Source organism: Leptopilina heterotoma, unplaced genomic scaffold (genome assembly GCF_015476425.1).
Source record: "Leptopilina heterotoma isolate Lh14 unplaced genomic scaffold, ASM1547642v1 Lhet_38, whole genome shotgun sequence".
Classification (NCBI taxonomy): domain Eukaryota; kingdom Metazoa; phylum Arthropoda; class Insecta; order Hymenoptera; family Figitidae; genus Leptopilina; species Leptopilina heterotoma.
In genome coordinates, this window is record NW_025111054.1 from 194,231 (window position 1) to 216,947 (window position 22,717).

The 22,717-nt window shown below is 25.4% G+C and overlaps 2 protein-coding genes across 5 annotated transcripts in view; one reads left to right on the forward strand and one right to left on the reverse strand.

Moving 5' to 3' along the window:
* Nucleotides 1-305: 305 nt before the first annotated feature.
* LOC122505940 (serpin B5-like) lies at nucleotides 306-4,295 on the forward strand. Of its 4 annotated transcripts, none has more exons than XM_043617838.1 (8): nucleotides 306-654; nucleotides 2,258-2,379; nucleotides 2,466-2,645; nucleotides 2,781-2,928; nucleotides 3,043-3,248; nucleotides 3,459-3,644; nucleotides 3,757-3,877; nucleotides 4,003-4,295. In XM_043617838.1, exons 1-8 carry the CDS (start codon nucleotides 645-647, stop codon nucleotides 4,137-4,139), a joined length of 1,110 nt encoding a protein of 369 aa, XP_043473773.1. In that variant the 5' UTR covers nucleotides 306-644; the 3' UTR covers nucleotides 4,140-4,295. The 4 variants fall into 4 exon arrangements, with proteins under 4 accessions (XP_043473773.1, XP_043473775.1, XP_043473772.1 ...); XM_043617837.1 differs by lacking the exon at nucleotides 306-654 and adding an exon at nucleotides 1,077-1,228; XM_043617839.1 differs by lacking the exon at nucleotides 306-654 and adding an exon at nucleotides 1,990-2,099.
* Nucleotides 4,296-15,792: 11,497 nt separating this feature from the next.
* Nucleotides 15,793-22,717, reverse strand: part of LOC122505941 (la-related protein 1B) — a 47,503-nt gene continuing 40,578 nt past the window's right edge. Inside the window, exons 14-17 of the mRNA XM_043617842.1 lie at nucleotides 21,583-21,743; nucleotides 21,111-21,365; nucleotides 20,762-20,895; nucleotides 15,793-17,216 (exon numbers count right to left, since the gene is read on the reverse strand). Coding sequence (XP_043473777.1) covers nucleotides 16,794-17,216; nucleotides 20,762-20,895; nucleotides 21,111-21,365; nucleotides 21,583-21,743 — 973 coding nt within the window. The 3' untranslated portion in view covers nucleotides 15,793-16,793. The remainder of the gene's footprint in view (nucleotides 17,217-20,761; nucleotides 20,896-21,110; nucleotides 21,366-21,582; nucleotides 21,744-22,717) is intronic.

Here is a 22,717-nt window from a genome sequence, read left to right on the forward strand (position 1 = left end):
TAACTTGGCTTTTACACGAAATTAAGACAAGTACATCGCAGCAGTTTCGTGTGATAAGTTGATTTTAAAAAATATTCTCTACTACGCGTTAAAAATATATTTGAATTTCATTCTTTTTCTTCAACTTTCTTTCTAATCATCAAATTCGTTTTGGATAAATTAGTGTTTGTGCGAGTTAATATTTATTAATTTTTACAATCAATTTCTCTAAATTTTTCATCTATTCCAAATAATTAAATTTAGTAAAAAAAAAAGTTGTTTTATAATCTTTTTTTTTTTTTCATTTTTCATTAATGAAGCAGTTATTTTTATTGATTTATTAGAGAAATTTAATTTATTCGTTGAAAAAGGGATTTAAAACTTTTCACTAATTTGGATTTAGAGTGCGTATATAGACATAGAAAAAAAATTTACAGTTTGTCAAGAAATATAATATATTATTCTTGTGTAAAACATATTAACCAATCGCTAAAGTTTTCCCACTTAGTAGAACTATTGTCGAAATTTGGTAAATGGGGAAGTTTATATAAAATTTTTTACACGATTCAAAATTTTTTAGTCATTAGACACATTAATTTGATCAACATTTGCTCTCTGTACATATTTGTTTAACATATCAAGTGAAGTTTCTTCATCCAGTCAAAATGAATTTAGGTAAGAGAATTTTATTTTTATTTTCTACGTTTCTTTTATAAGAAATTAAAACATGTGTTTAATTGAAAATTAATTTATTTTATTTTATAAATTATTAATATTTTTAAATAGACAAGTTTGAATATTTTTTTTATTTTTAAGAATCACTTTTTTGGATTGGAAATTTTTAAATAACATCAACCCGCATTCTCATATATCAAAAATTTACTTTTTCTTCAATTCAATCGTTATCCTGAAAACATATCTTTCTCTCAGTGTATATCAATTTAAATTGTGTTTTTAATAAATATGTGATAAAATTAATAAATTGTGACATCCTTGTAAATTGAAATGCGGTTTTCAATAAAATTTAGAAAAGTATTAAATAAATCTACGTCTAAAGTGTGAATTTTCATTTGATAGATATATTTTGCGTACCTATTTGTGTAAAATTAAGTGAAGTTTTAAAATACAGAAAAAATTAATTTTTATTAAAATATATAATTTTCAACATAGTGCAGACATTATAGTGGATATTTTAATACATTGGCAATCATGCTGATAATTTGTAACACGTGTTTTCAAAAAAAAAAAGGTGAGATATTTAATTTGACGCGTATAAAGTTTAAAATACTGGAAATATTAACGCAATATTGACACACTTAAAGTAAACAGTTTCCTTAATTTTTTACAATAGAAAATTTTAATTTCATTAAATAAACCCAGTGCTTATTTAAATAAAATTATACAAAAATTATCTGTAGCTGGAAAACATTTATGTATAACGGATTTATTTTCCGTTCATTTTTTTTTTTTCATTCGAGTTTAAATATTAAACATTTTCGTTTCTGTTTATTTAATAATATTATGCGTGTGTTTATTTAGAAGTTTCGAGAGAATCCGTTACACGCGTGCGAAATGTCATTGAGAGGTCAAATAGAGTAGCATGAAACTTTTGACATAGAGATTAGAAATATTTTCTAAATTTATTCATTTTAACAATGCTTTTTATTAAGCTTTCCATTTTTTAAAATTTATATTAGGTTATATTTAGCCATAATCTCAAACTAGAGAGCAAGAACCGCTGTAAATACATTCTCAACTACTATTATATATACTAACTAGATAATTTCTTTTCCACTTGTGAGAAACTTTTTATAAATTATTATTACAATTACTAATTTGATTAAATTTAACCGTTTGACAATATCAACTACTGTTTCTTTATTATCAAGGTCAATTTTCAATGAACAAAAAAATTGTCTATTTTAAAAAAAAAGTTAATTCATAAATTACATGTATATCAGCATTCCCGCATGAAAGATAACCGTTGCCACTGCTGGCGCTGGCTGTTCACTAGGCTCCTGCGATATTTTTCTTAATTTTAAAATTATTAATAAAAAAAAAAAATTAGCAAAAGTCAAAATTCGACCAAAACCTGATAAAAATTAACCGAAGAGGAATAGGTAACATCATTTAAAGAACATGGATAAATATGTTCGAATAATCTAGAATTTTTTTTTTTTGTCCATTGGGCTAATAGCAACTTTTAATTAAACACATGTTTTAAATTATAACATATTATTAATTTATATACTTACAAATTATGTTAAAAATCTTATAGATTTCTTGCTCTATTATTTATCCATCACAATCATTATTACACATGGAGCAATAAATGCCTTTACACACACAAATAATTTTATAACTTTCGCTGCCAACAAATTTAGTGCTAAATTTTACGAAGTAAGTAAGCATAATATCTCTATAAAGTCAGAATGAGAAAACTAATCCATTTATATTTTTATAAAAATAAATATTTTTCCTTCCAGTTAGCTGCAGAAAATGTTAGTGAAAATATTATCGTTAGTCCTATTAGCACACTTTTGACCTTAACTGATGCAATGAAAGATAATTCTCAGGAAGTTCTAGAGGATTTTCGAAATGCTCTTAATTTAACAAATATTGATGATGTATTTGATAAATACAGAGTTCTCAAGGATAAAGTATCGGTAAGTGCGTTTATTTACAAAGAGACAAATCTTTTATTATACTATTTTTAATCTTTTGTATTATATTATAGTTTCATCTTATAATTAATCAAAATGGTTATACCCAAATAATTGAAATACATTTTTATTACTTAGAATCTACCATATACAGACCAGAATCAATTGTCTAATTCTTTAACACGTGGAGGACCTTCTAACACTGTCAATGCTATAAGTTTTCTTGATATTTTTGATAACGAACATGTAACTGACAGTCCTCGTAGAAATAATAATGTAAGAAGAGGTAAGAGAACTATCAAACTTTCTAACGATTACAATTAACTCTTGATTTTTCTTTAAATGATGAGAAACATGTTAAAGAATCATAGTAATAATAGTGAATTTCTCTTCATGTTAGATTTATCAAGACAACGAATGATGTTCAGCAATAATATTGATATAAATGATAGATGGCAAGAAAAGTTTTCCACATATAGTACAAGTCGCAAAGCATTTTATTCAGAGAATACGATTTATATTACGGACATGATGAGTACAGAAAGTTATTTTTCATTTGGACGAGTTCCTAACGTAAGAGCTTCCTGTCTAAAACTTCGATTTCAGGTAAAATCTTATTAATTGAGTTTTATTGTTACTTAAAGAATAATAGAGAATTACTTTATCTGAATTTTCTTCCTTCATCAATATCTTGTATTGCTTGGCAAAAGATTTTTCTGTCAAACTAAATCTCTTATATGATTGTATTTAATTAGTATCAAATCTTTTATTCTATCTAATAATTTTGATAATTTAAATTATAATTATTTTTTACAGGATGGAAGATATTCTATGCTAATTGTCCTTCCTGATGACAGAAATCATCTGAGAAACGTAGAACGTAAACTTGCACAACTATCCCTTAGAGAGATAACACGCGATAATCGAATGACTCATGTTGAATTAGATCTGCCTAAATTTAGCATTTCTTATCAAACAGATCCAAAAAATATTTTAAAAATGGTACGTTCCTAAATTCTAAATCCCTAAATGCTACATTTTGAAAAAACAAAAGTTTATAATAATAATTATAAAAAAATAATTAATACTTATCAATTTTATTATTTTTCCACAGCTAGGGTTCAATCATGTATTCAGCGATAACATACAGTCCAATAATAATAAAACTGTTAATATTAATGTTCTAAGCAATTCCCAAATGAACATTAATGAGGGTACTGTAGATGATAATGATTGTAAGTTATTTTCTTTCTTTCTAAAGTATAGTATTAATATTAAATTTTAAATTCTTTAACTTTGGATAAATTTTAATATGCCCAATGTTGACAACAAGACGATAATAAATTTAAATTTTTTTCAGATTATTCTTTTGTTCCTGTTACACTATCTAATGGAGTACGCTTCAATGTTAATCATCCGTTTCACTTTAAAATAATCAAGACAATTAATGAAACCGAAGAAATGGTTATGTTTGTTGGACATGTTACAAAAGTATAGCCAATGGCATCATTTCTTTTAATAATTATTAATCATTTATTTATATTGTTATTGTTACTTCATTAATGTGAATTTACTCAGCTTCTCTATCGCTTAAAAATGTAATTTTAATTCGCATGTCATTTATAATTAATAAATAGATTTATAATAATTAAATATTAATTAAAATTACAAATTCATTTTTATTCATACCAATAATGCTTAAATTCTACTTGAATGTCTTTTTTTCCAAAGATTGACACATTTCGATATGATTGATAAATTTTAGAATTTTACGTATAAAATGCGAACAGTGGGAACGACAACGACAACAATTTCTTGCGGTTATATCTAGAATGTTGAATTCAAAAGAATTGGAATACGTGGTAAAAATATTTTGACAAATTTCTGACATGCCAATGTATTTGGAAAAAAAAGTGACATTCGATTGATGCTCATGATGAAAAATTTCAATTTGCAGACGTAACAACTGTTCTAGTGGTAAAAGTCGATCACTTATTTTCTTTGTCGCTGATTTATTTTGCTTAGTTGTATCATTTCTGGCGTAGTATTTAATATCATCAAAATATAAAACTAAAACTAAAATTTCATAATTGATTAAAGTTCCAAATGAGATAACATTAGGTAAGATACACCAGATATTATCGATAATAATAATATTTTTTGCTGGCATATTGCAATTAATATAATATTGATACAATTTCTTTGTGCCGTATAATTCCTTGATAAAATCTTCATTTCTTCCCGATGACACATAGTAACGTCTTAAATCTTGGAAAATTTCTGCAACCGTACCATACTTGCCCACCACTGATGATGATGATGAAATCATCATTATTTAAATTTGTCAGCAAAGAAAATTTCACAAAGCGACACAATTGGGTGCAAAAATCTGCAATGTTAAACCAATTGCAGAATTTACAATTTTTAATTACAATATATATTACTGATGTATACTTTTATTTTCTTCTGGAATACAATGGAATATTTCCCCCAACATAATTGTAATTTAGAATAGAATACAGATACAATAAAATTATTGCAATGTATGAGGGCATAAATAATACAAGTGGTTTGAAAATATTGAGATATCAAAAAAAAGTGAAATGTTTGATACGAACAACAGTTCCTAATTACACGTTGTAGTTCTTAACCAGACATTAAATTTTACATATAGTCTATTTTACGTGTTCCAAATTGTAACGTCTTCACATCTTGGCCTTGCAGAACATAATTAACATTTATTTACTATGTATGTACTAAAAAGGATCTAGGAAAACGAAAAGTTTCTGTTCCAAACCTGACATATGGTTTAAAGTACAATGGGTAAGTATAGTGCTATTTATTCTGAAAATTTATAAGAGATTATTTTTAAATCGCATACAGTGGAGATTATCGAATGTATCTTAATTTGTAAACGGTTTATTATTTCCAACAGGCTATAAAATAAGTGGTGGAAAATGTATATGGTTACTGAATGTTTTGGACGAGGATAGAACGACAATAGGAATAGAATACTACGATTTGCAAAATCATAATGTTATGCAAGTTAGCACATGTTATCACTTTAGTGTCTTTTGTCTAATTTCACCGAATTACAAGAAGCCATTTTTCAGAATGCTATTTGAAACATTTGGCGAATCAATTCACATGATATGTGATAGTAATTTACGTTTGGAATCTTATCCAAATAACCTATTGGATTGTCTATTACAAGTGAATCACAGCGAAAGATTAATTCAATATGATTTAATCGTCATAAAATGTATTTCATTGAAAGTATCTATTTGCATTCGTGAATTTCTTAAAAGTAATCTCAAACCCTATTATCAGTGTGTTGATTCACTAGATACCAGTTATATTTTAATGATGCATCTATTTCTCGACTCCAATACAATTGAATACGAGCATAAGTCTATGGATAAAGCAACAATTCCATTGAGACTCAAATTTCTCCAATCGAAAATTCCACCAGAATGCTATCGTAATAACGATCATAGTATGAAAAAAGCCTTCAGTTATTTTGATCCAACACGAATATTTGCCTCCAATGGTTTTTATATTTTTAACCTTGATACACTGCGACTGACACTATTTTCCAGCAATACGGCTGATTTATACAAACTTTTACCAATGATTGCTTTTCATCTTGAGACTATGACGGACAATATGGTTGATGTCCCAACCGGATGTTCAGAACACGAACAAATTATTTCCTATATTTTAATTGCTACACATATGGAACAGGCAATAATTTGTGTTAATTATTTACGTTTCCTATCACGAGAACAGCAAGAAATTTTCGGAAAAGAAAATCCAGAAAATAATACAGGAAGTGATGAATGGTGGAAGGAACGTGATAAACAATTATCTGATAAATATCAACGTCAATTTCTTCAAAATTTTCAGGAATTACACGTATGGGTTGAATCCTACGATTCTGAGATTCACTTACTAGAAAGTTTCGTACAACTTTATTCCCAAGGTCAATTACTCCAAGCACTTGTGAATAATTCCAAAGCTAAACATTTTTTCACAGGTCACAATATAATTAAATATGGCATGCCATTCGTGTTGCGTCGTTTTAAATGGCATCAAATGCATCAGTGTGTCGAGGAACACGTTACATTCGATGTACACTCACTTGGCACTGAATCAATTATAATTAAATTTCACAAACATTCCTATCTCATTGATTCCCATCGAATATTTCAAGAACATTTAACGACCAATTTAATGGATTTGCCAAATGATGATACTGCCAACCCCATTACCGTTCGAATCTATTACATTCTTGGCATTACGCTACAATATAATCGCGATGACAAGATTCTTCAATTTCTACAACAGATCGCCAAGAAAGCCATGACAATTAATTCCACATCGGGACAAATGTCACCAAACATTTCCCTTCATGAATTACCGCGAACCATTCATAACTGTCTAACACACCAAAACATAAATATTCCCAACCTTCAAATTTACCCCTTTGACAATTTTTTAACCCAAAATATTCAAAGTTGTAAATCTGTCCTCAATTTATGGGAAAATTTTTGTTACCCAAAACTATTTTCCCTTATAACTCAAGTATATCCTTGCAATTTGGAAAAAGCCTTACAAGCTAATGTGGAGACAAGAATAAAAATTGCTTTCAATTATATCGCAATCAAATATAGACAAATATGGTCTGCAAATAATTTTACTACTGAGCCGAAGAAATTTCGCTATCTATTTCATTACCGTTTACAAGAATCACTAATTTATAGAACAACAAAAATTTTTCATCAAGAAAATGATGACTTTACTCAATGTGAAATCTATCCTAACTATTGTATAAATCAAGACGAGAGAATCGAAATCGACGATAGTAGATACAGGAAAAATTTTCATCAATTCTTTCATGAAATCTGTACCCAACATCCTGTTGTTGATCAAGTAGAATATAAAAGCAAGAAAAAAAAATATGCCGGAGAGGTAATTGTCTTTCCTGGTGTCTACAATAATTGTATTCGAATTGATATCATTTCTCAATATCCAAATATTCTAATAGGTAAAGATATCTTTACCGATGCTGTCGATATTTGTTCAGCTGGTTCCCTGCAGAAAATTTTAACAATCGACTCAACTCTGAGGGAAAACTTTTCATCTTGGATGAATGCGGATTGCATTCAAGTTTATGCGGAAGAAAGGCAGAGGGGTAATTTTGCATCTTTAAGAGATTTTTCCTTTTCGGATAGTAATCCCGCTGGACAAGTTGTTGGTCAATTAGTAATTAATATTGAAGTCCTAATGCAATTGCCATTTGAAATTCCATTAATTATCTACTGTCCGGATAGTAGATCATTTCTTACCAACTTTCTCCAACAATTACTTAAGGTACGAAAATGTTTACAGGGGGAAATTTCCACATTGGTTCAAGATAAAGAAAATCCGAGTCTACAAACTGCGACGCAAGAATTCGTTCAAATAACAATTAATAGTGTTTATAAACTAATGGAAAATATCCAAATTCCAATAACTGCCATCACTACCATGTTCAGTAGAAAAATATTAATGTTTACCAGTAAAATTCTCCCTGTCATTATTTTAGAACTACTATTCCAGCATTTGAAGATTTGGAATTGGTTTTATTCAAAACATCAAATAGATTTACTGCAAAACTTAGAAACATTTAATGATGACATTATGGAAGATAATTTCAATCCGATTCAAGTCCATATTGTTGGTAGTTTAATATCTACCAAAGGAAGGGAAAAATTTACCAGAACCTGTAAATTAATACTCGAGTATTTTTCCATAACATCATTTGATACAATATGTGAGAATACTTCTACAAACGAAATGAGAATTACTCATCAAATTCTTAACGAAACTAATATCAGATTATTGCGTCTACGATGTTTGATTGATGGGCAAACAAGTGTACGAAATTTATCTGACACGAGAGAACAATTGAAGAATCTTCTAAACGAAATTGGTGATCAAAATTCGAATTACATTCAGGAAATATTTAATAACCTACCGTTAGCAATCAAAAATTGTGTTTTTGTCTCTGATACGAACGGATTACAATTTTTGAATAAATTTCAACTGGATGGAAAATTAATCATCGAATTACTTAACAATGAAATAGGTAAAGTCTTCGAGTTGGATAATATTATCCTTAGTAAGAAAGAATGTGCTTTTGTTTTTGCTCTCTCCAACAAAAAGTATACCATCTTTGATTTAAATCCTCTTGAAAAAGTAACATTTCTAAAAAATCAGTATGTAATCTACATTGACGATTGCAAAGTACAACATGTGGGTTACCAAGCAGCACTGCCATTTTTCAAATATCTGTGCAATTTTATCGCGCAAATTTGTCTTCTAATACATGAGGGTAAAACATTACGTGTTTATAAATTTGGAGAAATCATTTGGAGTGTTTTTAATTATTTGGAAAGTTTGCCACCGGGTCAAATTTACGTTAGGGTAAAACTGAATCGTTACAAGATAGATTCAGGTAGACGACGTTTTAGTGAAAAGTATAAGGAAACTAATAATGGAATTTTGCGTGCTGTTTATATTGTAAATGGATCGACAGTTACAAAGCAGTCTCTTAATAATAATCCATTTACATTGTCGAATTCGAAAAATCATTTGAATCAGATAATTTTACTTGATGATTATATTTGGAGCGTGCAACATCAGCAAAATGTTGGGAATAGTAACAATTTGCAATTGCATTACGGTTTCTTTTTGCGAAATTTTGGTAAAATTTGGTACAAGCAATATTGTCAGGCTACTAATAATATGGATGATGAAATCAAGAGCGGGAGTAATTTAAAGGAACTTGGAGGTACTGCATCAATTATTGATCAATATTTCGATGATTGGCTTTCACAATCTACACAATCAAGAAGTGTTGATGATTTAGATAGTTTTCTTCTCAATCGGTTTATTGTTGTTAACGAATCTTCTTTGTCGGAAAGTTTATCTTCATCAGTAGAAATGGATACTTAGAATGAAGATCAGTGAAAGGGAGGGTCAATAAGACCTGTTTTTCCGACGGGACGCATGATTATTCTCCAAATGTCATTTTTCCGAACTGCACTTTTACGAATTGTCATTTTTGCAAATTGTCATTTTTGCGAAAAGCTATTTTTGCAAATTGTCATTTTTGCGAATAGTCATTTTTGCGAAAAGCTATTTTTGCAAATTGTCATTTTTGCGAATAGTCATTTTTGCGAAAAGTCATTTTTACGAATTGTCATTTTTGCGAATTGTCATTTTTGCGAATCGCCATTTTTACGAATTCTCAATTTTCCGAAAAGTCATTTTTGCGAATCGCCATTTTTACGAATTGTCAATTTTTCGAAAAGTCATTTTTGCGAATTGTCATTATTGCGAAAATTCCTATAGTAAACTTGTATGCATATATAGATTCACTATAGGAATTTTTGCAAAAATGACAATTCGCAAAAATGACTTTTCGGAAATTTGACAATTCGTAAAAATGTCGATTCGCAAAAATGACTTTTCGGAAAATTAACAATTCGTAAAAATGGCGATTCGCAAAAATGACTTCGGAAAATTGACAATTCGTAAAAATAACTTTTCGCAAAAATGACAATTTGTAAAAATGGCGATTCGCAAAAATGACAATTCGCAAAAGTGACATTTCGTAAAAATAACTTTTCGCAAAAATGACATTTCACAAAAATGTCTTTTCGTAAAAATGACAATTCGCAAAAATGACTTTTCGGAAATTTGCCAATTCGTAAAAAAGTCGATTCGCCAAAATGACTTTTCGGAAAATTGACAATTTGTAAAAATGGCGATTCGCAAAAATGACTTCGGAAAATTGACAATTCGTAAAAATAACTTTTCGCAAAAATGACAATTTGTAAAAATGGCGATTCGCAAAAATGACTTCGGAAAATTGACAATTCGTAAAATTAACTCTTCGCAAAAATGACATTTCACAAAAATGTCTTTTCGTAAAAATGACAATTCGCAAAAATGACTTTTCGGAAAATTGACAATTCGTAAAAATTACGATTCGCAAAAATGACTTTTCGGAAAATTGACAATTCGTAAAAATGGCGATTCGCAAAAATGACAATTCGCAAAAATAGCTTTTCGAAAAAATGACAATTCACAAAAATGACTTTTCGGAAAATTGACAATTCGTAAAAATTACGATTCGCAAAAATGACTTTTCGGAAAATTGACAATTCGTAAAAATGGCGATTCGCAAAAATGACAATTCGCAAAAATAGCTTTTCGAAAAAATGACAATTCACAAAAGTGACATTTCGCAAAATTGGCTTTTCGCAAAAATGAATATTCGCAAAAGTGCAGTTCGGTAAAATGACATTTGGGGAATAATCATGCGCCCCTTTCCGACACTCTTGAAATTTTCATTTAAATGCTTGAAATACATTTCCCACCAAAGAAAAATGATAATTTTGGTGATTGAAGGTTAATTGAGGTTGTTTGGAGCATATTAACCCCTAAATAATAAGGGTTTTGTATACAAAATGGGTCAAAAATAAGGGTAAAACGAATTTTCAATTAAGAATTTTGATTGGCTTGAAAACCGTTACTCGGGGGTTTTTGGGTTCAATGATTACGAATCTGATGTTAGTTTTTCAAAATTCAAAATGGCGAATCAAAAATGGTGGACGACTTTTTTCAAATATAAATTAATTGGCTTGAAAACCGTTACTCGGGGGTTTTTGGGGTCGCTGATTACGAATCTGATATTAGTTTTCCAAAATTCAAAATGGCGGACGGGTTTTTTAAAAATATAAATTGGCTTGCAAACCGTTACTTGGGGGGTTTTTGGAGTCGGTAATTACGAATTTGATGTTAATTTTCCAAAATTCAAAATGGCGGACGACTTTTTTAAAATATGAATTAATTGGCTTAAAAACTGTTACTCGGGGGGTTTTTGTGGTCGCTGATTACGAATCTGGCATGAATTCTTCAAAATTTAAAATGGCGGATCCAATATGTCGGACAAAAGTTAAAAATTATTCGCAGATTTGCATGAAACTCATTTCAATTTTTAAATTTAATTAATTTCTAAAATCTGATGCCAAATTCGTAATCAGCGACCATAAAACCCCTCGAGTAACAAGTTTCAAATAAATTCAAGTGATTTTCAAAGTTTGTCCGCCATATTGGATCCGCCCTTTTGAATTTTGTAAAATTTTGGTTAATATGCTCCAAACACCCTCATGTATCCTTCAATCTTTAAAATTATCATTTTTCTTTGATGGAAAATGTATTTCAAGCATTTAAATGAAAATTTCAAGAGGTCCGAAAACAGGCCTTATCGACCCTTCTTGTTTGGCGTAACCCAGCGTTACACAAATAAAAGAAAAATTTTTTTTAAAAAAATTTTTCAAAGGATAGGATTTACTTATAAAAGGATTAAATAAATGAAAATATGTGTGTGAAAAAAATAAAAAGTTTCCTCTTGCGGTTTTTTTTGGTTTTTATTATTTTATATCCACAAACGTTACAATTTCCAGGCATACATTATAGATTCAAACATCACGTACACCATTCGTTTATCATCACATTATGAAATCACTGTATACGATTCGAAAATCTTTTTCACATTTTTTTTTCTATTATTTAAACTCGAACTTATTGTATGCTGACTGTAAATATTGGTTTAATTTTTTTTACCTTTTTTCTATTTTTTTTTCTCTTTTACTCTATTTACATGGATGACATGATTAACGTACTAGCGTAATCGATATTTTTTTTTACCTGCGATACAAAATCGATATTAATTATTATTAATTAGTATATCCAATATTATGCATTTCTTGAAATTGATATATTTATATATAAAATTTTTGACTACACAGATTTACCATCTGTTTAAAAAAATACGCTTTTCACTGAAAAATATCTGCTCAAAAATATATAATATATTTAAATCGCTAACCAAAAATTTTCTTGACAAAAATTTCATCAATAAATTTTTAATAAAAAATCACTAAAAGTAATGTTTAACTCTAAAAAATACATATTTTCATTTTATTTAGCAAACTGATCAAAATTATTTTTTTTTTAAATTCTTTAATCAAGCAAATATTCCTCATTAGTCGCATGCTATCAGAAATGTGTGTATTTCCTTTTTTTTCACTCTAAAGCCTCTATTTAAACGCATCGATTAATATTTCTTCTTTTTTTTTCTCTTTTCTCGGCAATAAATAATATTTCTGTTTTTTGAATCACAAAATTCTATATATTTTCTATTATTTTTTTTTTCTTTTGTCATCATTTCATTTAAAAACAATCAAAAAAACCTACATTTGTAAGAAGAAACATTTTTCTTTCCTCCTCCATTCAAAAATGATTCGCGAAAAAAAATCTTTCTAAAATAAATTTTTTTTTAAACTGAAAATATTAACGGTAAAAATTATTTCTCAAAAAAAAAAATTCTGTAAATATACACAAAGTAATAAATTCGTTTTGTATCAAAGGCACAAGTATAAATTTTTAAAATTTAAGGTTTAAAAATACAAAAAGAAAAACAAGAAGCTTTTACAGAAAAAGAAGGGGAAAAAAATAGAAAAAAATAAAACCTATTTTAAAAAACCCAAAAAATTGTATTTTTTCAACAAAAAAAAAAAAAATTGGTTTGTAAAATTTAGTATTTTTTTCTTTTCTGTTTTTAAACTCAAAAAAAAATTATTGTGTGCCTTTGTATGTTTGTGTGTGTAAGTATATATGTGTGTACGCATGTCTGTATTTTTTATATATATATATAATATATGTAATATATGTAACATTTTTTTTATACATTTTTCAGTTGTCGCCAACTTTTATCCCCACCCATTATATTTATTATTTTTTTTTTGTTGCTATATATATAATATATATAATAGTTGCATAAAAGCCTTAAAGTAAAATTAGGGATCATTATTTTAAGATAATAGCAGAAATATTTTTTTTTATAATAATAATAAAAATAATAAGTAACAATATTAATAATATGTATATAATTTACAATCGGACAATGTTCGCTACGTTTCTGATTTTTTATTGTGTACGACAAAAATAAAATTCGTCCCGTCCTAAAAAAAGAAAATGTAAAAATTTTTTTTTTTTTTCATCGGAAAATAATATTTTATTGAATGCGGAAAACAGAAAAAATGTCTTGTTTTGTTGGTTTTTTTTTTTTTTTTTTTTTTTGAAGAAAACGGGAGGAATTTTTTTTAAAGGTTCTTTGGAAATTTTTTTTCAGTTGATAAAATTAGATATTTTTTTTTATCATACGCCACGAGCGAACTTTTGCTTTACTTCTCTTATTACAATACACATTCTCTCTCTCTTTCTCACTCACTCACACTCTTTATATCTATTTCTCCCCTTCCCTATTTTTTTTCTTTTTTTTACTTTTTACTATTTTAAAGACTAAATATTTTTTTTTTTTTGAAACTTATTAAACTAAGCCTTAGTTTCTTATTAATTAATTATTAATTAATCATGTTCAGCACAAATAATCGTAAAAATTATTAACTAAATAGTCACTCACTTAAAAAACTATAATAAATCTAATAACAATTCTTATTTATCTATTTTTTTTTATCGTTATATACAAGACTGAAAATTGTGAGCAAGTTATTTACTTTTTTTTTTAAAAGAGATTTTTTTCATATTTTTTCCATTTTTTATTCTTTTTTTTTTAAGGCGCCAAAAATTTACTCGACAAACATCCCAGAAAATAAGGCATTTATAATATAGAAAATACAAATTTGTAACAAGATAAAGAACTCAAAAAAAACGGAATTTTTTTTAGAATTATTACTTTTAAGAAATAATAATAATAATAATAAAATAATATAATAATAAGAGAAATAATAATAATTATAATAATTAATAACAACAACAATAATAAAAAATGTTTCAATAAAAAAAAAAAATGATTTTCTGGGAAATTTCTTCTCAGCGGTAAAATTTAATTGCAGACAATTATTGTGCAAACATTATTTCTCTACCTTTGAAACAAATGAAGGCAAGCGCATTTATTTTCTTTTTTTTATCACTGGAGAATGCGACAAAAATTCGCAAAAAAAAAAAAAACAAAACAAACAAACGCAGAATTGTGGCAGTGATGCGAGATCAAAGACGGAAAATTAAAAAAAAAAAATTTCCTTTTTCTTTCCATTCAACTTCAGTCATCTTTGACCAGAAAAAATATATCGTTAAATTTTTAATAATCTAACAAAATCACAATATTGATTTTTTTCATTTACTTTACATGTCGATTATTTATTTCATTTATTTATTTATTTATTTATTTATTTATTTATAAACAAAATTTTTAAGAAAATACCAAAAAAATAAGTTTTTCATTTTAATAATTTAATAATTTTAATTTTATGCTCGTTGAAAAAAAATTATGCACAAAAATTATATTCTTTTAATTTACAATTTATTTCAAAAATATTTTTTCCCTAAAAAAAAAAATTTTTTTTTAAAATGTAGATAAATTATTTTAATTCCCAAAAACAAAAATTTATTTTGTAATTTTAATGAAATTAATTAAAATTAGTCAATTAAAGTAATTAAAATTATTTGATTATTTTAATTTTAAATTTTATAATTAATTATTAAATTTAAAATAAACTATTTTAATATAATTTCGATTTTTTTTTTATTGGCATAAAGAATTTATTTTTCCATTTTTAAAATATTAGAGACATAAAAAATCAAGAAAAGTATTTTTTTTTTACATATTACAATATTAAAAAAAAATATATAAAAGATTTAATTATAAAAAATAATTGGATAAATTCTAAATTTAATCAAATATATATATATATCAATAATAAAATAGAAATTGTTTTTATTTCTTAAGCAAAAAATAATTCATGCAAAATTTTTATTTCTTTAAAACCAAACACGTTTTGGCAAACTCTTCGTTTTTTTTTATTTAAAAAAAAATTATTTCTATCTTCGATAAGTGAGAAATAAAAAAAAAATTCGAAATATGATTTTTTTTATCCTACAGATAATTAATTTTCAAAATTTAATTTTTTTTCCCTAATAAATTTCACTTTTTTTTCCTATAACTGATTTAATATTTTAAGCATTTTTCAAAAACCAAAACCACTTTTAAAATAATAGAAAAAAATAACACTCGTTCTAATTTAATAAATTTATTTAAGAAAAAAAATTTTTTTTTTTCTGATCAAAGACAAAAAATAAAGAAAAGCAAATTATGAAAGTTTGCTAATCAAATTCCTATATATATATTTTTTTTTTTGAAATTTGCAACTAACAAACGGAATGTCACGTCTTGAATTGACTGGCGTTCCCAAAAGTGTCAATGAGGAAAAAAGCAGGTCCCCTTCGATTGCTTAAAAAAAATATATATGTATATAAAAAAAAATATTTAAAACAAAATTTTCTAAAATGGAGAAACAAAAATGTTACGAATGACGTTTAATATCGCGGGGGGAGGGGGGGGGGGAAGAAATTTAATTATTAAATTTTAAAAAACGTAATTCAATGTCTAATACTTACGATAATTAAATTAGTCGTAATAATAACAACTTCTAGGCTTTATAAGGTAATAAGAATAAGAGAAAAGGAAAAAAATCTACATCTATCTTATTTGAAAGTGCGTCAAAAAAAAAATGGTTTTTCGTCTCATTTCATCAGAATTCTAAGAAGAAGAAAAATCAAAAATATTCCTCTACACACACCACTCTTAATTCCTAAAGAAAAAAGTTTTTACCTCTTTTTTTGTTGTTGTTGTTTTCTCTATGATCTCTAAAAACTAAGAAAATAATTTATTTTTTTTTGTTTTTGCTTTTCTCAAAAACTCTTCGAAAATCCGTCTAACAATCAATTTTTTGTTTTATTTTGCGCATCGGTTCAAAATTTCTGCCCTTTCATTTCACAGTGGTAAAACATTTTTAAAAAAAACAAATTTTTTTTTTAAATGTAATCAATTCATTAAAAAGTGAAATCGTTTTTGTATAAAAAAAAAAAGAAAAACGTCACTTTAAAAGGAATTTTTTTCTCTCTCTATTCGCCAATGGAAGACGAATGACCAACAATTCGAAAACAAAGAAGAGGGAGGGGCAATTTGTTTCAAATTGAATTTTGAAGTTGACCGTTAATTTTGAAAAAAACGTGTCACTTTTGCGCTGCAACTGTGACGACTGATTCTGTTTTCGGTTTATCAGATTTTGTAATTTGTTGTTGTTGTTGTCGAAGAAATTTAGTTGTTTCTTGTGTTTTGTGTCGATTACCAAATTGTTTGTCGAGATCGCGTTGACTCGATGAATCGCTTCGTCGTTTGGAATGAGTGAGTCGACCGGAACCAAAGGAGCCAGTGCGATTACGATATTGAGAGGCGGTTGACGATGTCTCGAATCGTAATTTTGGTTGCGATGGACCTGAACTTGAGGTGGAGGCCTCGAGAGTGACGGTACTCGAGCCACCTGAAAGGCAACGCACACGACGTGTTGGTGACGCTTCATTTGCACCGGCCGATTCCGAGTAGCTGCGATTGCGACGCTTTGACGCTTGTGATCTCGAGACTTCATTTATTTGAGGCTGAAAAATTTCAAAAAACAAATATGCTTATTTACATATTTTCTTTTTTAAATTTATCTAAATTACTGACTGCAGGCCTCAAACCAATGAAAGTAATTTTTTTTTTAAAAAGGACTATACTTATTATTTTCAAGAATTTTTAAATAAAATTCTTCTTTAAATCGATTTTATCTATAAATTAATTTTTAATAATTTTCGAAAAAGTTCTTTGACAATTTTCAAATCCATTTGTTTACAATATTCAATTTTACGAAAATTCAATTATTCGCAAATTCTTCAATCAAATATATATTAGAAAATAAAAAATTCAAATAATTTCAAAAAAAATAAATAAAAGAAAAATTAAAAAATAAATTTAAAAATTCAATTATTTCTAAAAATTTACGCTATATTGCTTTTAATATTCAATTATCATCTAAAATTTTAACTGAAATTCATTTTTAAATCAATTTTTACTAGAAAATTCTACTAGATTTCAATTATATTTAAATAAAAAAATAAATAATTGAATATTTCTTAAAATTGAATTTTTATAAAGAAATTTATAAAAAAAATTTTTTAAATATATTTGAATTCTTTCGACGAATTTTAAAAAAATTTTAAGAATAAATGCAATTTTTTATCATTGTTTTAAAAATTGTATAAAAAATAATTGAAATTCTGCGATAAGTTTTGTTATTTATAATAATAATTTAATTCTTGCAACGAATTTTATTAAAAAATTTTTAAAGAGTTGCATTCCTGTGAAGAATTTTATTTGTGAAAATAGTTGAATTCCGAAGAAGAATCTTATTATTTATGATATTAATTGTCTTTCTTGTAAAGAATTTTATTCCAATTTTTTTTAAATAATTGAATTTCTCAAAATTTTTAAAAACTTTTTCCAAATAATTAAATTCCATCGAGAAATTTCCTTAAAAAATTGAAAATAATTGACATCTGACAAAGAATTTTATTAAATTTTTTTTTAAATAATTGAATTCCTGTAAAAAGTTTTATTTTTGCAAAGAATTGAATTCTTGCGAAGAATATTATTACTCTTGAAAATAATTGAATTTCTGCAATAATTTGTAACTTTTCCAAAATTAAATTTTTTTCCTTATTTTTAACTAAAATTCTTCTATAAATGCATTAATTCTAATAATTTTTGAAAAAGTTCTTTGAAAATTTCCAATTACAATTCAATTTTATAAAATTTCAACAATTTTAATATTAAATAATATTGAAGAATTTACGAATAATTGAAATTAGAAAATTTAAAAATAAAAACTTCAAATAATTTTTTAAAAAATCAGCAATTAAACTTTCTCAAAAAAAAATTAATTACACATAATTGTTAGTTAAAAATATAAAAAATTCAGATTTGCAAAGATTTTAATTCTTAAAACATTTTCAAAATTCAATTATTTCTAAAAATTTAAGCTCTAATGTTTTTAATATTCAATTTTTATTGAATAATAATTAATCTTTAAAATTTTAATTTAATGAAGAATTTTATCAACATTTTTAAATAATTGAATTCTTTCGAGGAATTTTAACAAAATTTTTAAGAATAATTAGATTTCTCGATGAATTTAATTAAAATTGTATTAAAAATAATTGAAATTCTTCAATGAGTTTTATTATTTATGAAAATAATTGAATGTTTGCGTAGAATGTTATTAAAATTTGTTTTAATTAATTGAATTCTTTTGGAAAATTTTATCAAAATAGTAGGAATTAAAAATCATTGAGTTAAAGAAAATTTTTGAAAATAATTGTAATTTTGCCAAGAATTTTATAAAAAAAATTTCGAATTTCAGAGAAGAATTGTATTATTTATAAAGATAATTTAAATTTTGACTAGAATATTGTCAACTTTTTGAATATAATTGAATTTCTGCGAACATTTGTAATTTCTCCAAAATTCAATTTTAAGAAATTTCAATTATTCGGAAGTTCTTCAATTAAATATATATTAGAAAATAAAAACACGAAATAATTTTTGAAAAAAAGTTCAAATTTTTTTTTTAAATTTATTCTACAGAATTGTTAATTAAAAGTATGAAAAATTCAGATTTTCAAAGATTTTAATTTGGAACATTTTCAAAATTTAATTATTTTGAAAAATTCAGGCTATAATTGCTTTTAATATTCAATTATTATCAAAAATTTTAACAAAAGATTCATTTTTAAATTAATTTTTATTAGAAAATTCTAAGAGAATACAATTATTTCAATAGAAAACTAAATAATTTATTGAATAATTAATTACTTCTTAAAATTGAATTCTCATAAAGAATTTTATAAACAAATTTTTAAATAATTGAATTCTTTCCACGAATTTTAATAAAATTTTTAATTACATTTATCGAAAAATTTGATTAATATTCTATTAAAAATAATTGAAATTCTGCGATGAGTTTTATTACTTATAAAAATAATTAAATTCCTAAAAAACAATTTATTTATTTATTTATTTATAAAAAAAAATTATACAATAATAATTGAGATGATCTTTCTTCACGTGAAGTTTATGTTTTTTTCTAAATTGTTTTATAGTTTGAATTATTGTCAAAAATTTGACAGTTAATTTGTAAATAATTATTTTATGAATTATTTATTTTTGTATTTAAATAATTGAATTCTCGTAGTTGAATTCTAATTGCTGTAAAAGTATAATAAAATCTCAAAATAAAAAATTATTAATTTCTTACCTTCCTTAAAAATTAAAAGTTTTGAATCATATTATTCAAAAATTCTAAAAAATAATTGAATTTTGCAAGACTTGCAGATCAAATTTTCATAAAAAAATTTGTCAAATGATTTTACATTGAAAGTATTTCGAAATTTTTAGCAAATAAAGAACAATAAGTATTTACATATTTATTTTACAAAAATGATTAAAAATAATTATTTAAAAATAATTAAAATTCTGCGATGAGTTTTATTATTTGTGAAAATAATAATTGAATTCATAAGAAGAATTTTATTATTTTTGAACAATATATTTAATTGTTGCGAAGAATATATCTTGAAAATAATTCAAATTTTTGCAATAATTTGTAACTTTTTCAAAATAGAATTTTCTTTAGTGTTTTTAACTAAAATTCTTCTACTTAATAATTTTTGAAAAAGTTCTTTGAGAATTTTCAAATTCAATTGTATACAATTCAATTTTACAAAATTTCAATTATTCGTAAATTCTTCAATTAAATATATATTAGAAAATAAAGACATGAAATAATTTCAACAAAAAAATCCGCAATTAAACTTTCTCAAAAACATTAATTCCACAGAATTGTTATTTAAAAATATGAAAAATTCAGATTGTCAAATTTTTTTGATTTGAAACCTTTTTAAAAATCAATTATTTCTAAAAATTTACGCTCTAATGCTTTTAATATTCAATTATTATTTAAAATTTTAACTGAAATCAATAAGCACCATAAGCGAAAATGACTTATTTCAGGTGGGGAGTTTTACTATTAGTTAATATTTTAGGAATTAAAAAAACACTCCATTTGAATATAAAAAGTAAATGTTATTAAAAAATAATGACAAACCTCAACAACTCTGAAGTCCTCAATGCTGTTGAAGTTTGAAAGATGATCCTTAAGTTTTTGCTCGACATCAAGTTCCTTCCCGTGTTTGTAATATTTCATGAACGCCCAGAATTTCTCAAGACCATACAATTGTCCTGTAAAAGTAAATTTAAACAATTTTAGTGCATCGAATGACTGAAATTAATTTTTTTATTCTTAGTTTTTAAATAAAGTTAAAAATTAAAATTTTGAAAATTAAATTATTAACATTTAAATCATTCACTATTATCAATTTATTTAAATGTTTTTTAAACGGACTCGCAAAAAATTCAATAAATAATTTATGATTTTAATTATAATAAACACTAACCGTTTTCATAATCGGTAACGGTTTCAGTTTGAAAGTCTTTGTAGAGTTGCGGTCTGAATTTTCGCTCGAGACCATAACTGTAGAAGCGGAAAAGGCACTCGAGACCATAGCGATAGCCCTCGCACGCGTCTTCCTTTGCCAAACTTCTAAATTCCTCGTACATTGTGCGATTGAAATTTTCCCTCAGGAAAAATGACCAAAATCGAAAGAGTGTATTCATCTCCTGCGATTGTCCAATTCCAAGTCTCTTGCGCTCTAAAAAAATACAATTTAAAAAAAAAACAAAATTAATTAGTCTTTTGAAATAAATAAAAGAAATATATAAATTTGTTAATAATAACAATATCAGATTATGAATTTATCAGCAAGTTTTCTCAGTCGGGAAAAGAAGACAAAAATAAATTAATCATCATTCAAAAAGGAAAATGAACAGAATTCTAAGTTTAAATAAAATATTTAATTAAAAATTTACCCTTTAAGCAACGTGAATGATATTTATGATAAACTTGTTGAGTGAATCCATTTTCTTTGAGTAACGCATGACTAGGATGATGAAATGTTGGAAGCGATTGCGGTGCACTTCCATAGCTACTGGCCAAAAATCCCTCGTTTGGACTCGTTCCAGCGCTACTTCTGTAAAATTTCAATTCAAAACAATTAATTAAATTAAATCAATTAAAAAACTTTTTAAAAAATACAAGAAAATATGAACAGCAGGCTTCACAGTGCCCCTAAAAAGTATTTTAGGGGAAATAGGGGACTGAAAATTAAAAAATAGGGGAGTTTTAGGGGACCATAAAAATTGGTTAAATAAAGATAAAAATATAATTTATTTATACAGGGTTGCCATACAAAAATTTAACTTTATTTTTCCCTGACTTTTCCCTGATTTCCAAACAAAACTTTTACTTTTTCCCTGACCCTAAAGAATATTATATGATTCACTCTCAAAATTATTAGATACTCAAAAAAATGTTCTATTAAATTTTTTTACAAATTTCTTCAAAAGTAAAACTATTCGAAAACATCAATAGTTTTAGTTAAAATAAATATTTAATCATTTTTTCTTCATTGGAATTAAAATGTTCAAAAATTTCAAATTCAAACCTTTCAAATTGAACGGCTCATAAGAATATTATTATATTATTATTTATCCGAGTCGAAGACTCGGAGTGATCCATTTCTTTATGTTTTATAATAATTAAAAATGACCGACTGACAAAATCATTATTTTATTATTATAAGAATATTTTTACTGTAATTTCTTCAAAATTATTTGTATCATTTCAATTCAATTAACATTTTCTAGAATTTTTAACTAAAATTATACTTTAAATCAATAACATCAATTATTATTCAATTAAACTTTTTCAAAAAAATTCATTCTACAGAATTGTTAGTTAAAAGTACGAAAAACAATAATATTTAATTCTACGAGAAATAAATTATTTAAATACAAAAATAAATAATATTGAATGTTTCTTAAAATTTAATTTTTACGAAGAATTGTATTAATTAACAACCTTTGAAAATATTTCATTTCTTTTAAGGAATTTAATTAAAATTTTAATAAAATTTATTATATTAAAGAATTTTATAACAATTTT